Below are 14,983 nucleotides of genomic sequence, written 5' to 3' on the forward strand. Positions count from 1 at the left end.
AGGGGGTGGGTGTTACTGAGGAAGCAGGAAGAGGCTCCCGTAACCAAGACCCCGATCTCAAAGGCCACTGTGGGGGTGGGGAGGTGCCATCCCCAAAGACCCACAGAGGCGGGGACAGTGGGGCCCTGTGATTCTCCCATGGGACTCACCAGTCACAAGACCAGTGGGCTGTGGCCGATGACGGCCCTGGTGGAGTGGAATCCCTGTCGGAACTCCTGTGTGTCCTGCCTTTACCGGACAGACCAACAGCCTCTGCCTCCCAGAACGCAGGGAGGAAGGTTAGAAGTCGTTTACTTCCCCTGGGATGGATGACTCCAGTTACTGTCTCGCCCCGGGGTGACCTTAGCCTGTCAGGGTGGTCAGCAGGGACTTGGTGGACCCCCCAGAACATCCTGACATCAATGGACCTGAGAAGCAAGGAGTGGCGGGGACTCCTACAGAGATTCCGGGTGGCCGCGCCAGTGGAGGGGCTGAGGCCTACGGTCTGGGGCTGCTGGGCCGTTTCCTGCCAGGAGGAACACTGATGGCACCCGCTGCTTCTGCTGCGAGAAAGGAAGGGAGGTGAGGCTCGGCAGCCTTGAGCCGTGGCGGGGACCAGGGGACGCCTCTACCCCAGGGTGTCATGGTTTGGATAGGAGGTGGCCCCCAAAGCTCCTGTGTTCATGTGGGAGGTGAGATGCACAAATCATGAGGGCCGTGAGATAATCACGGGATGAGCCCACTTGATGGATTAATAATTTGTTTTTTACACATTTTTTATTGGTGCATCATAGTTGCACATGATGATGGGACTTGTGGCACATTTTTGTACATGCACCCAATATAGCAATAGAATCTGGCCGCTATCACTTCCCAGGATGGATTGATAATTTGAATGGACCAACTGGGTGACAACCATAGGCAGGAGAATGACCAGAGGAAATAGGTTTCTGGGGCCTTTGGGTCTATATTTTGTCCCTGCTCCTTGTGCATGTGTGTCCTCTCCCTCCCCCTGCCCTCTCTGTTTCCCAGCTGCTGCGAACTCAGTAGCTTATGCGGAGCTGAAAGCTTGGAGGCACCGGTGGCAGGTGGGCACACTGTGCAGGACACCAGACCGTCCCAAGGCAGACAGCACAGCGCTGGAGTGAGGCCACACTGTGGCGGAGAACGATGTACAAATTCCCAAAGGCAGCTGCTGCCTGGGCCAGGCCTGGTAGGCCCAGCTTCTCCCTGTGGGAGGTGGTGGCTCTACTGTAGAAAGAGCTGCCACCAGGAGCCAGTGACGAGAAACCCACTGAGCCCAGAGATGGTGTCGACCCAGCAGCAGCCCGTCCGGCCCAACGTGGAGCTGACCGAGGACAGTGCTGAGGGGACCCCGGAGGTGAACTTGGACTCCACACAGTGGCAGATGACGTAGCTGGTTGGGTGGGAGTGGAAGGGACAAGGTTGGAAGACTAGGGACACAGATCTTTTGAAGAAGCACAGATGGACGGATGGCAGTAGACACCACGTGTCCATATCCCACTCAGCATCCACCAGAGCCTCTGACGCAGACGAGGGACACCAGGCCAGGGACACCAGCGGTATCCTTGGTCACCCTATGCAGGCTCTGGTGGCAGGAAACGAGGCCCCTTTATCAAGCTAACTGAGCTTCTGCAGACCACTGGCAGGGACCATCTCAGACCAACCAACTTGGTGGCCAGCTACTTACATGGGGCTCCTCCGACCCTGGACTCCTCTGGACTAGGGCGGATCCATATTTGGGGTCTAGGTGGCCATTTTCCCAGCAGTGACTCACCAGCACCAAGTCCAGAGCTCACACGGTGTCTGACTCACCAACGGGGAAGCCCACGTAACCGTGCTGTGGGTGTAAGGAGGTGGGCCAGTGGCCTGCAGCCGGGGAGCCACGGATCCTGCCACAGCCCGCACCATCCAGCGCTGCCCGCCTGAGAGGGTGGGGTGACGAGAGAGTGGCTGGTCATCTTGTGAAGATACATCAGGGACCTACTTGGCGACCACACACTGTGAGGAGGGGGTGTCCCTCAGTGTGTGGCAGGTACCCTAACACGACACCCATTGGACGGTGCCGCTGTCCCATAAAGAGAAGACAGAAGAGAAGCAGGGGAGGGCGGGGTGACCCACTGCCTCTCACAGTTAGGGACACCCACAGGGAACATTTGCCCTCTGTCCTCACAGGGTAAGTCTCCAAAGGACAAAGATTCCTGCTCCCTGATGCAAGCGCTTCCCCACAGGGACACACAAGGATCCCAGGAAATTTCAACTGTGGCTGCCCGCTGTTGACTTTGGATGCCTTTTACCAAGATAGAAAGAGACAAAGAAAGCTGTCACCCTAGTGGCAAGAGTCATGGACAGTGACTGACAATGGGAGGTGGGGTGGCTGGTGTACTGTGGAGATAGGAGGAACATGTGGCACTCAGGTGACACGGGGGCATCTCAGTACTGCCATGCCCAGTTTCAACGTAAATGACACAGTGGGCAGCACGAGTCGGACAAGGTGTTCTGACGGGGCTCACCTCTCCTAGGATGAGGGTCTGAATTACCCATCCCGTGAGCCACCTGGACCAGGGGAAGTGGCCAGATCTAAAGGAGGTAGTGGAGGGGGCGCTGTGGGCACCATTACATTGCGGGGTGTACCCCCACTGTGGAACTAACGCCTCCTCCCCTGGGTGTTCTCGGATCGTCCCCAGGCACTCGGGTGGAGCTGTGTCCACGTGGGGAAACCAGCGTCAGAAGCAAATGCTCAGAGTGGTGGGAGGGCTATCTGTACCCGAGGCCGCTGGTGCACACCCTGAGGCCCTGGGTCCTTCCCCCTCGGGGTGCACACCTCCAAGACCCTGCTGCAAACACTATCCCACAGCCTTCGCTGGAGGACCAACCATAGTGGACCCCCACCTCCGCCTCTCATGGAGGTGTTTGAGACGCGTGCTCCTCACCCAGGACCAGCTCCTGGTCAATGACCAACTAACAGCAGTATAGAAGCCCCCTCCCTTGGCCTGAGGCAGGTCAGGCTCCGCCACAGCCCTTCTCCACTGATGTTCTAGACAAAGAAAGTGAGTTGAGGGACCCTTTTCTCAGTCTCCCAGGGATGGTTCCCAGAAGCACCTTTCTAGATGCATGGGGGAGAAGATATTCATCTCACACAGCACAAATCCTGGGCTAAAGATCAGAAGGCTGCCTTGATTCCACTAGTTAAGAAGCAGAGCTACAGGCAACTCTCTTGTTTAGGAGCTTAGTCCCAAGAGAGGAAGAACCACAGAAATTTTGAACTTAGGAATGTCTGGCATGACTGGAGGTGAGAATCCCATACTAAAAACAGAGATCAAGTGAAAGCTCTTACCAGAATCAATAAGATGCCTGGCTGTACCCTTGCCTACTCGTATCCCAGATAGAGAAACTCAGGAAATTTGAGGAATCATTTTTTTGGAGAAACTGGTCACATGTGAAAACTAACAGTTATGTCTCCATTAAAAACGCCCTGCCAGCCAGGTGCAGTGGCACACACCTGTAATCCCAGCGGCTTGGGAAGCTGAGGCAGGAGGATCAAGAGTTCAAAGTCAGTCTCAGCAATGACGAGGTGCTAAGCAACTCAGTGAGACCCTGTATCTAAATAAAATACAAAATAGGGCTGGGGATGTGGCTCAGTGATGGAGTACCCCTGAGTTCATTCCCTGATAACCACCCCCTTCAAAAAAAAAAAAAAAACCCACCCTGACAGATCATCTATGTGGCTCCCAAATCAGCAAATCTTGCGTGGGCACAAGAGAGCCCAATGAGTGTCCTGAGACATTCCTTCAAAATATAAATGGAGACAAGACGCACCAGACAGCTGAGGATTGTAGCAAATGGCAAAAACTAAAGTGAACAGGAAAAGAACTCATTTTAAATTATAATCAAAATTACAACAAATATTTTCAGAGAGCTAAAAAAGATTTTTTTCCAGTGCTACCAGTTAGGCTATCTGAACTGGTACAGATGGCCTGGTTGTTTACAGTTCACATTTTTGCCAGGTGGGCTGTAATTTTTTTGATTGGCCAATTCTATACTATCCCAGTCACTAAGGATTAAGACTATTACTGGGTTTTTCTTTGCATGCTAAAAAAAGAGAAAAACTTTCAAAGAACATAAATTATACAGATATAAAAAAATCACTCATCATCTTAAAAACCTGAAAAAAATCCCATCTTGCATGAGAAAAGATAATCAATAGAAGCCAACACTGAGACGACTCAGATGTTGAAACCATCTGAGACATTCCAGAGCAGCAATCATCAAGAATGCTTCAACAAGCAATTACAAACACTCTTGAAACAAATAAAAAAATATAGAAAGTATCAAGTAAGAAATAGAAGGTATAAAGAAGAATCAAAAGAAAATGATAAACACTGAAAAATACAATAGCCAAAAATTTAAAATTCACTGAACAAACTGAATAGTAATTTGGGAAAAAAATATATAAATCAGCAAACGTAAAGAGAGTTTATAAAAATTACTCAATCTGGGCTGGGGATATAGCTCAATTGTTAGAGGGCTTGCCTTGCATGCACAAGGCCCTGGGTTCAATCTCCAGCACCTCACACACACACACACACACACACAAAAAAAAAAACCAAAATTACTCAATCTGAATAATAGAGAAAAAATAGATAAAAATAACTCAATCTTAACAATAGAGAAAAGATAGACTTAGAGATGACTTCTTAGAGATCCATGAAACAATAACAAAAGACCTAACATTTGCATCAAAAGAGTCTCAGAAGGAGAAGACAGAGAGCATGGGACTGAAAAATGGCTAAAAATTTTAGATGTCAAAACATTTTCTAAATTTCATGAAAATTAATGCATAAATCTGCAGATTCAAAAAGCTGGGCACACTCCAAATTAAAACTAAAAAACTAACGTCAAGGCATATCATAATTAAACTGTTTCCCCAGTTCAAAAAAAAAAAAATCCAAATAATCAAACTTCTGAAAACTAAAGACAAAGGAATAATAGTGAGAGCAGCTAGAGAGAAATAACACGTTCCTTAAAGGGAAATAACAATTCAAATAACAGCAGAATTTTCATCTGAATCCATGGAAGACCGAGAAAGCATTTTCAACCCTGAGTTCTAGGTCAAGCAAAATTACCCTTCAGGGATGTGGGGGGAAAAAGACTCTCTCAAATGAAGGAAGCCTCCATCTTGGAAGGAAGAATTATTCTTAAATTCTTTAAAAGCTTTGTTGGGCTGGGGCTGCAGCTCAGTGGCAGAGTGCTTTCCTAGCTCGTGTGAGGTGCTGGGTTAGATCCTTGGCACCACATATAAGACAAACTACTATGTTACACGTATTACAATAGCTATAGCGGCCACCAAAAGCCAACAGTGAGATAAGCTCAAAGCAGCATACATCAGTGACAACTGAGTTGTGAAAAATGTTCAAGGAAAGAAGGCAAGAAAAGAGAAGCAAGAAGAAGAAACAGAGAGAATAGAAAACAACATCTAGCTTAAATCCTAACATGTCAATAATTACTTTAAATTTTTGAAGTTCCAAATGTACTAATTTAAAAGACAGAGATTAACAGAGTGGACTTTAAAAATGAAAAACACGGTTCAGGAGGCTGAGGCAGGAGGATTGCAAGTTCAAGGCCAGCCTCAGCAACTTAGAGAGGTCCTCATCAATTTAGCAAAACCCTGTCTCAAAATTAAAAATTAAAATGAATGAATAAATAAATAAAAAGGGCTGAGGATGGTTCAGGGGTTAAATGCCTCTGGATTTAATCTCTGGCACCAAATGTAAATAAATAAATAAATAATCATCTTTCCTAGTTATTTATTTATTTATTTTTTGGTACTAGGGATTGAACCCAAGGGGTTTAGCCACTGAGCCACATCCCCAGCCCTTTTTTATATTTTATTTAGAGTCAGGGTCTCACTGAGTTGCTTAAGTCTTACTAAGTTGCTGAGTCTGGCTTTGAACTTGCGATCCTCCTGCCTCGGCCTCCTGAGCCACTGGGATTACAAGTGGGTGCCTATCACCATGTCTAGCCCTCTTTCCCAATTATATGTGACCTACAGGAAACTTATTTCACAGGCAGGTTGAAAATAAAAGAATCGTAAAATATAACCATGCAGCCATTAATATTTTTAAAAGGCAGGCAGCGGATGTATTAATACCAGGTAATATAAACTTGAGAGCAAAGGAAATTATCAGGTACAAAAAGAGACATTACTCATAAGTGAATTGAGCAAGGTCAAAGCTACAGGATTAACACATAAAAGTCATTCCCACTTCTCTCTCCTAGCAATGAACATGTGGAAACTGAAATTAAAAACAGCCCGGTAATTGCACTCCTGAGCATTCAAGCCCAGAGGAGTGAAATTCTAAATTCACCCAAAACCCTGCTCATGGATTTTCTTGCAGCTTTATCTCTAGTCGTCCCAACCTGGAGACAACCTGGAAACAACCCAGGCATCCTTCAATGGTGAAACCAACTGTTCCGTCCCTCCCAGCGCAAGAGTACTCAGCAATAAAAAGGAAGAAACTCTTGACACAAGCAACAGCCCCCAAGGGTCCCCAGGACCTCTGCTTAGTGGGGGAAGCCCGAAAGGTTACTAGTGTGTGATGACTTTTCTTAACAGAGCAGAGAAGTGAGAGTTGAGGGAAGGGGTGGTCAAGGGGCAGATCCAGGGGGAGCTGAGATCTATGTGGTGATGGGTCCATTGTCCCCTCTGTATCTCAATTGCAGTGATGATCACACATGTTCATGAGAGAGATTTGCAAAGGAACATGCATGCAAACACACACACACACACACACACACACACACGTGCCTAAAAAAGCTGTTGGAAACTGAAAAAGCCTGGTAGCCCAGGGAACAAAATTGTACCATGCGCCAATCAACTTCTTGGTTGTGATAGGATACTACGCTTGTGTAAGAGGTTGCCACTGGGGTACACTGGGGGATTTTCTGTAACTCTATGTTTCAAGTTAAAAAATAAAGTCATCTCAGAAAGTGGAAACAAAAAGGCAGGACAAGCCAGGCACGGTGGTGGCACATGCCTGTAATCCCAGCAGCTTGGGAGGCTGAGGCAGGAGGATCACAAGTTTGAGGTCAACCTCAGCAACTTAGTTAGGTCCTAAGCAACGTATTGAGGCTCTGACCAAAATCAAAAAATAAAAATGGCTGGGGATATGAGGATATGGCTCAGGGGGTAAGTGCCCCTGGGTTCAATCCCTGGTACAATAAAAAAAAAAAAAAGCAAGACATTGGGGTGATTAGGAGCTGGCCATGTGGCAGTGACCAGGAGAGCTCCAGGTCCCGAGCTGGCTCCAGTGGGGATCTCCTGTTGAGAAGGGGGAGCTGTCCATGGTATCTTGCAAGGCCACACTCCTGTCTAGCATCGTTGGCACTCGCTTCCGCACAGGGGTTTGCAGACGTCCATCATCTCTCCGGTCTTCCTGCACCACACCCCACTCCCCACCAAGGGGACCCGAGGCACATGGCTAGAGAGATCCGTGGTCACCATGGTCCTGAGTCGGCTGCATTTTTAGAGGAGCGCTCCAAGGGCAGATGCCAACATACTGCCACGATTGTCTCAGGGTGGTGAGATTGAGTGGTTTCTATTTTCTCCTTTGTGTTTAACTATTTTTAAAGTTCATGTAATAAAAGGATTGCTTTGGAGATAAGAGAAATCAATAAAAGTTATTATTCTTTAAAAGGGGGGCCCAAAGCCCACAGCCCAACTCTGATCTCTTCACACTTACAAAGCAGGTCTGGAGCTTGGCCACGCCCACCTCCCTACGCGCCCCTGCCGCTGGGCTCTGGCCTTGGCTGCACCCAAGGCAGAGGGGGCAGGCGTCACACTCCGGCCCTGTCCCCGCAGCCTCCTCTGGCACAAGCCCCTTCCCTGACTCCCAGCTCCCATCTCTGCTCTGGATTCTGCTTGTCCTTCAAGTCTGTGAGCAATCTCCTTCCCTGAGAAGCATCCCTGTCCCCAAAGGACGTGACAGCTCCTTCCGCGCCTCGCCTTTGCACGCCGTTGCCTGGGAGACACGCCCCCTTCCCAGGCCCGTGTTGGGCCTCCCCTAGGCCTCAGCCTCTCCAGTACTGCTCGGCCTGCTCTCTGTGCCCTGTGTGGCTGGGCTCCCACCTCTGGGTTCCCAGGCCATTTGGCCAGGGGGGCCCAACAGGGGTGCAGGTTGGTGGCTGGAGAGGGCCGAGGGAGGGGAGCGAGGCAGGCAGGTGCCTCCTGCCCGGCCAGCTGGCTCTCCTCTCAGGTCCTCTCCAGGGCCCTGTGGCCTCTCTCTCCTTTCATGTCTGCTTCCTCCCTTTGTCCCAGGGTGCTGTCAACATGGCTGCCACATGCCGTGGTCCCTACACCCTTTCTGGAAATGGCCCTTTGCAGGGAAACCCCCTTTGTTTATTCTATTTGGGCATCAGCACTCTCATGGGAAGGGCACGGGTTTCCCTGCTGGCTCGAACATACCTGGTACACAGTAGGGGCTCTGTAATTGCATGCTGAGTGAATGGTTAAACCTTAGGAACAGCGCCTCGGGGTTTTCTGTTTCCATGCTCTGCAGCTTTCCTGCAGACAGAGAAGACCTGGGGTTTGGCCTCCCGCTTGGCCTCCCAGGTGCCCTGTTCTTACCCCACCCGGTCCTGTCCAGGCCTGTGGCCCTGGGGCTGGGTTGTACACCCCTTCTGTGCCCCCCAAAGAGCCTGGCACATAGTAGGTGCTTAATGAATGTGTGTGTGTGCTCCTGGATGCCTCGTCAGCACCCTCTGACCTCCACCAAGCACGGTGATCGGGCACCAGTCAGGTGCCCAGTGTGGAGCCAGCTGCCAGCCCTGGTCCTCCTGGGAGGCTGGGCCACTGGCTGGGCATCCTGCTGCCAAGGACCACGCACCCTCCTGCCACTTGCCTCCCTTTCCTCAACCTCCCCCAGGCACCCACTGTCCCCTCGGTCCCCTGCTGGATGGCAGCTCTCTATGCCATCCCTTCTCACACCTGGCCAGCTGCCGCACCTCTATTCTGTGTCTTTCTCCCTATAAATAGTGCAGTTTATCTCTTCAGTGAAAGGGTCTGGCCACCTTCTTCTGTCCCATGACCAGGACTGTCACTGAGTGGCTGTGTGACCTTGGGCAAGACAGGCCCTTCTCTCTGGGCCTCCACCTGGAATTCCTTGATCCTTCACTGCTCCTGACCCCACCACCCTGGGTGTGGCCTCATCATCTTTAGCCCATCGACAGGTCCTGGGCTCCCTCACCATTCCTTGGAGATGCTGCAGGAGGGTGCAGAGCTGCCCAGAGCTCGGGAGGTGCCACAGAGGTGGAAGTCTCTGCAGAGGCCTGACCTCTGGGCTGTGGGGTCAAACAGAGAAGCCCGGGACACTCAGTGTCCTAGAGAATGGCTCATCTCTGAGGAGCTCAGTGTCAGAGTGCCTGTCGAGCACACCCAGGTTGGAGGCCACCGAGATGTCTCAACACCAGGGACCACGCCGGGCTCGCCTGGGTGCAACTTGCAGGGGTGGTGGGGGCCAGCCTGGAGGCAGGTTGTGGGGCCCTGTCTGCAGTTCCGGGTTCCCCAGGGGTTAGAGATGGACCCTGCAGCTGTTGGGGGCTTCTACTCAGTCTTAGAAAGGTTCCTAAAGCTGGAAACAGCGACGAGAGATGGTGAACTCCGGCCGTCGAGAGGTTGCAAGCAGACGCCGCTCCTCCAGCCCAGCCCTGCCTGCCCTCCCCACTCCCTGCATCAGGCTAGGGCCCAGATCTTTCTCCAAGGTCCACAGGCCTGCCTCCACCCTGTGGATCTGCCCTCGAGTCCTCAGGGCCCTGGTGCCTCCAGGACCCAGTCCAGCCCAAGCCTCCTGTCTTACTGGGCCTTTGTCAGAAGCTCAGATAGGGAGCCGTTTACCCTGGATGGAGTGGGGTAGGGGTGGGTGCCCCATGCCAGGGCCTTTAGGAAGAGCAAAGGAGGGGGTCTCCCAGCCGGATAGGGGAACATGGTTGGGAGATGTGGCTCCTGGCCACCTGTGCTGATGCAGGTGGACTCAGGGCTGGAGGCCGGTCCTCATGTCTTGCTCAGCTCCGAGGGCAGGATGGCAGGTAACTGGTCTTGGAAGCAAGGAGCACTGGAGTTAGCTTCAGGGAGGGACTTTCTCCCCTCTCCTCTAATGGTTCTAAATAAGCCCATGTTCCTCCCAGGTGGACTCTAGCCACTCATTCACTCAGCAGAGGCTGCACCAGAGCAGGCTGCCTGGAGGCACAGGTGTGGGTGAGTGGGGAGAAGGGGGTGGCATGGCATGGTGGCAGGCGGAGGGCTGGTTCCAGTTCATCATGGGGTCCATCCGAGGAGGGGGCTCTGGCCATCGCAGGGCCCCCATGCAGACGCATCCCCCTCCTGTCTCGAGGTCACACTCACTCCTGCAGACCGAGGCCCGCTTCCACTCCCTCAGCTGCATGTGCACATCCAGACACACCGGGCCCTGGAGCAGCCTAGGGACCCAGGAGCCGCTGCACACCCTGGGGCCTGGCCCTGCTCACCCCCACTGCCACCTCTGAGCACTCGGCTGGTTCCTGTCCTTGTTCACGCTGGCTCTTGCCCCCAAAGCTGCTGGACTCTCCGCCACCAAGCTGGGCTGCCTAGCCCCCCCACAGGCAGCGCCCCACCATGGTCACCCACTTCAGCTGCCGCTCCACCCCAAGGCCAGCCCCGACCAAACATCAAAGAACCCCCAATCTTCCCCTGAAACGCAAGTAAAAACCCAGTACAAACAGGTATTTGGGTTTTTTTTTTCTTTGCAGATATTTTTTTAGTAGACATAGTCATTTTTTTGTTGTTGTTCTTTCTCATTTTACAGCAAACATTGCAAATATAGAAATATTTTTCTGTACAATGGAACGACTCGAGTGTACTCCAGGGACCGGGCTGGGGGTGCACAGTGCTTCCCAGCCGAGCCCCTCCACCACCCCACCCGTCCACAGGCACGGCCTCCACCTCCCCACCGAGTCCGCAGCTTCAGGACGGTCCTGGAGGCCGCTCCGCCTTGCATCTGCTCTGTCCCTCTGCGGTGGCCTCCGGAGGTGGCAACGAAGAGACGGGCTGGACAGAGAGTCCACAGAAGACCACAGACTGGGAGGTCCCGCGGGGGGGAGGGGTATGAGGCGACCATGTTGGCCACGCCCCCCCACGATAAGGATTTTATCTTGTAAAGAATTTTACTTTTATTATTTTTTTAAAAAAAAAAGGAAGAAAAGAAAGAGAAAGAGGAAAAGGGAAAAGGCAGAGAAGAGTCAAAAGAGGAAAGATAATGAAAAAAAAAAAAATCCCCCACCCCCACCCCTAAGACACAGTTTTCCGAAGTCCCATGTGTGCATGTGTGTGCGTGTGCCTCTGTGCGTGTGTGTGTGTGTGTATGGGTGCGTGTGTGTGTGTATGGGTGCGTGTATGTGTGCATGTCTGTGCGTGTGTGTGCGCACGCGCGCTGCTCCCTCGGTCTGCTGGCCAGCGCACCTCAGCGCAGGTGCTGCGCCTCAGGACACTCGCCTGACCGGTCCGGGTCCGGGTTGACGGCCCCTCCCCGCGGTTTGCGGGGCCTGGCTCTGACCTTCCTGTGTTGTGCGCGTGCGTCGGTTTCCCGGGTGAGAGTCTCTGAGTTACAAATAGCTGCGGTGGATCTTGTATCCTTTTTGGTCCAGTGGGCATCACGAGTTTCGGGGAGGGCTGGCGAGGCACGGGGGTGCCCGGCCGAGGGCTCAGGACTTGTGCTGGGCGGACACGCCCTTCCAGTAGTCCAGGATGTCATGCAGATCCTCGTCTTTGGCGAACTGGACCTTCTTGCGCAGGGCGTGGCCGGCGGCCATGAACTCCTCCTCGTCCTTGTGCCGCCGACGGCTCAGTCTGAAGCGCTCCCAGATGCTCTGGGTGGCCCTGCAGGTGTACTCGGGGCTGGAGGAGTAGCTCAGGTTGTGGTACTGTGGGGACAGCTGCGAGTAGGCCAGGTCGCGGGGCCGCGGCCGGGTCAGGGGCTCCAGGATGGACGCCTTGCGTCCACCCAGGCCCTCGTGGGCGGGCGGGGGCGGGGGCGGCGCCGGGGGCTCGGCCGGGTGCGAGCCGGGGTAAGAGTGCCGGTGCTGGTGCTCGCCGTACTGCCGGCCCTTCTCGGCCTCTGCCCGCAGCACGGCGGCCGCGGGCGTCACAGTGAGGATGGTGTCGGCTGCTGGTGAGCTCTTCTCGATGTACTTGGCCTCGGCCGCCTTGTGCACACCTGAGGCCTCGGCGCGGAAGGCCCGCGGGCTGCGTGTGGAGCCGCCACTGGAGGAGGTGCTGGCCCGCGGGGGCCCCGGCGCCGTCTCCACGCTGTGGTGCCGCTGCAGGCCGTGGCTGAAGGCGTCCTTGTACATGGGCGACAGGAAGCTGTGCTTGCCGGCCAGCGGCTCGGACAGCAGCACCAGCTGAGGCTCGGCTGTGGACACAGCCCCGGACTTGACACCCTGGAAGGCGGTGGACTCGGACTTCAGCGCGTCGATGCAGTTGTTGATGATCTGGTTGACTTTGTCCACCTCCTTGGCGATGGTGGAGATCTCAGCCACCGAGCTCTGGCTGTCCGGGCCCTGCCGGCCCAGCTCGCAGTCCCTGCGCTCCGGAGCCTCCCCCGTGCGCACCTCGATGTAGTTGCCCTTGCTGGCCTTGGGCGTCTCTCCGCTCTCCACCAGCTTGTACTGCTCCACCTCGCCAGTGGCCGCGGGCAGGTACGGGATGCGGGTCACAGCCTCAGGGCCCAGCAGTGGGCCTTGGGACAGCGGAGCCAGGCCAGGCGCCTCCATCTCTGGCCCATACTTGAGCTCGATGATGGTCTTCTTCAGGCTGCCGGCCGCCGCCGCTGCCGCCGCCTTCTTGTGCTTTTCCTCCTGGCGCCTCCGCCTGCGCAGGCAGTAGTACACGGCACCCAGCACCAGCACCATGCCGAAGAGGCAGCCCAGGATGGTCATGATGTAGTGGGTGGCTGTGGAGGGGCTGGGCACCGGCCCGGGTGGGCTGGGCGGCTTGGGCAGGCAGATGGTGAGGCATGTGTGGTTGTGCTGGGTCCCGGAGCTGGTGGACACCACGCAGTAGGTGTAGTTGGTGAGCGTGTACAGGTTGGTCAGGCGGATCTCCTCCTGGGCCTGGGTCAGCTTGGACACAGTGGAGGGCTTGCTGTTGTTGTACTGCTCCAGCGTGTACATGCGGTTGAAGGGGCTGGGCAGCTGGACGGTGATGGTGGCCGAGTTCTGGGTCAGCTGCTTGACCTTAATGAGGGGACGGGCCTCGGCCTGGGTGGCCAGCGTGGCCACCAAGGGGGTGGTGCCATCGCCGGAGAAGCATTCGTCATAGGCACAGGGCGCGTCGCTGGGCTCGGGCGGTGGCGGTGGTGGCGGTGAGCGCCCCAGCTGTGAGCGACCTGGCACCAGGCGGGGCCCGAACACTTCGGCTGCCGCCCCGTAGGAGTCCTCCGTGCAGACGGACTGCAGCTTGCTGAGGATGCTGCGCTGGCCCTGGCGGCCCTGACCCAGCAGGTAGTAGCCGGAGTAGACGGGCGGCGACTCGCACTGCATGCGGTCGTAGGTCTGCGTGGCGTTGGTGAAGGCGGCCAGCCAGCGCAGGAAGCCCAGCAGCTCACAGGAGCAGTAGAAGGGGTTGCTGTACAACTCGCACACGGACAACTTGGCCAGGCCCACGAAGGTGCCGCTGCTCAGCTGCTGGATGCGGTTCATGGACAGGTCGATGTTGACGATGTTGGGACACTCCCAGAAGGCGCTGGCCATGACCACCTCGATGAGGTTGGCCTGCAGGTACAGGTACTCCAGCTTGCTCAGGCCCCGCAGCATGCCCTCGGTGAGGTTGCGCAGCCGGTTGTAGCCCAGCTGCAGCACCTGCAGGTTGAACTGGGCTGAGAAGGCGCCGTCCTCGATGTAGCCGATCTCGTTCTTGGTGAGGTTGAGGTACGTGAGGTTGCCGAAGCGGCTCAGCGAGGCGTACTGCACGCTGCGGATGCGGTTCTCGTTGAGCCGCAGATCCACGATGGTGTTGTTGATCTGCTGCGGGATGGCCTCGTAGGGAGGCTGGTTCTGGCTGCAGATGGCCAGCCACACGAACCCCTTGTCACCCTCGATCAGCCAGCAGTCGCCGTGAGCCAGCCCTCCCGCGTGCAGCAGGGTGGCAGCCGCCACGCACACCCACAGCACACCCCACCCGCGCCCGGCCATCGGGACCCTTGCGGAAGACCCTGCTCAGCCTACCCAAGGGGACCCGGTGGGGGGCTGGGCGGCAGCTCCCAGGGGGGAGACGGGGTGGGACGGGGAGCGGTCTGCACTCTCAGCCGTGTCCTGTCCCAAGCTGCATGGCCACGTGGCACGAGTGCTGGGGAGGGGGGACACCTCCGTCACGGCCCGCGGCCCCTCGTAGTCTGCCCCAGGTCTGCAGTGACCACAGCCTCCTTCCCCATGGGCCTGCGTGTCCTGGCAGCTCCGCCTGGTGCCTCTGCTCCGTGGAAGTCCCTGCTGCAAGACAAAAGAGGAGAGAGAAGGTCACCGAGGCCCCCTGGACGGGCAGGGCCTGAGTCCTGGCTCTGGAGAGCCTCTGCTGGAAAATGGGGCCAGAAGCCTCCTCAGGGCGCAGGAGTGGGGGGCACGGGGGGGGGGAGGCAGGAGGACGGAGAAAAACTGGGGCTCCTCCCACCTCTGCCTCAGCTTCCTCATCTGCAGAGGGGATGTGACGCCACCTGTGTGGCTGGGCTCCCAGGAACTGTGACTGCGTGCAGTCGGGACCCACGCGGCCCACTCCCCACTGAGCATAGCCCTGGGTAGATGGGAAACTGAGGCCCAGAGGCGGGGCAGAGTCACCTGGCCAACAGGTGAAGGGGCTGCCCCAGTGGGGACCTGTATGTGCCTGAATGACCTTGCAGGACTCTGTGCCCTCCACTTGGGAGCTAAGATGCCACTTCTGCTGCGAGAGGACCCCCTGTAG

General features: G+C 55.2%; 1 protein-coding gene across 1 annotated transcript; it reads right to left on the bottom strand.

The window, feature by feature from the left end:
* Positions 1-11,733: 11,733 nt before the first annotated feature.
* On the bottom strand, positions 11,734-14,223 carry Elfn1 (extracellular leucine rich repeat and fibronectin type III domain containing 1). Its single transcript, XM_076840778.1, has one exon. The coding sequence runs from the start codon at positions 14,221-14,223 to the stop codon at positions 11,734-11,736; it is 2,490 nt and encodes an 829-aa protein (XP_076696893.1).
* Between the last annotated feature and the right edge of the window lie 760 nt (positions 14,224-14,983).

This window comes from Callospermophilus lateralis, chromosome 19, assembly GCF_048772815.1.
Source record: "Callospermophilus lateralis isolate mCalLat2 chromosome 19, mCalLat2.hap1, whole genome shotgun sequence".
Classification (NCBI taxonomy): domain Eukaryota; kingdom Metazoa; phylum Chordata; class Mammalia; order Rodentia; family Sciuridae; genus Callospermophilus; species Callospermophilus lateralis.

Bases quoted from the DNA above. Each gene is read 5' to 3' on its own strand.
- Elfn1 (XM_076840778.1), bottom strand. From the start codon at position 14,223: ATGGCCGGGCGCGGGTGGGGTGTGCTGTGGGTGTGCGTGGCGGCTGCC.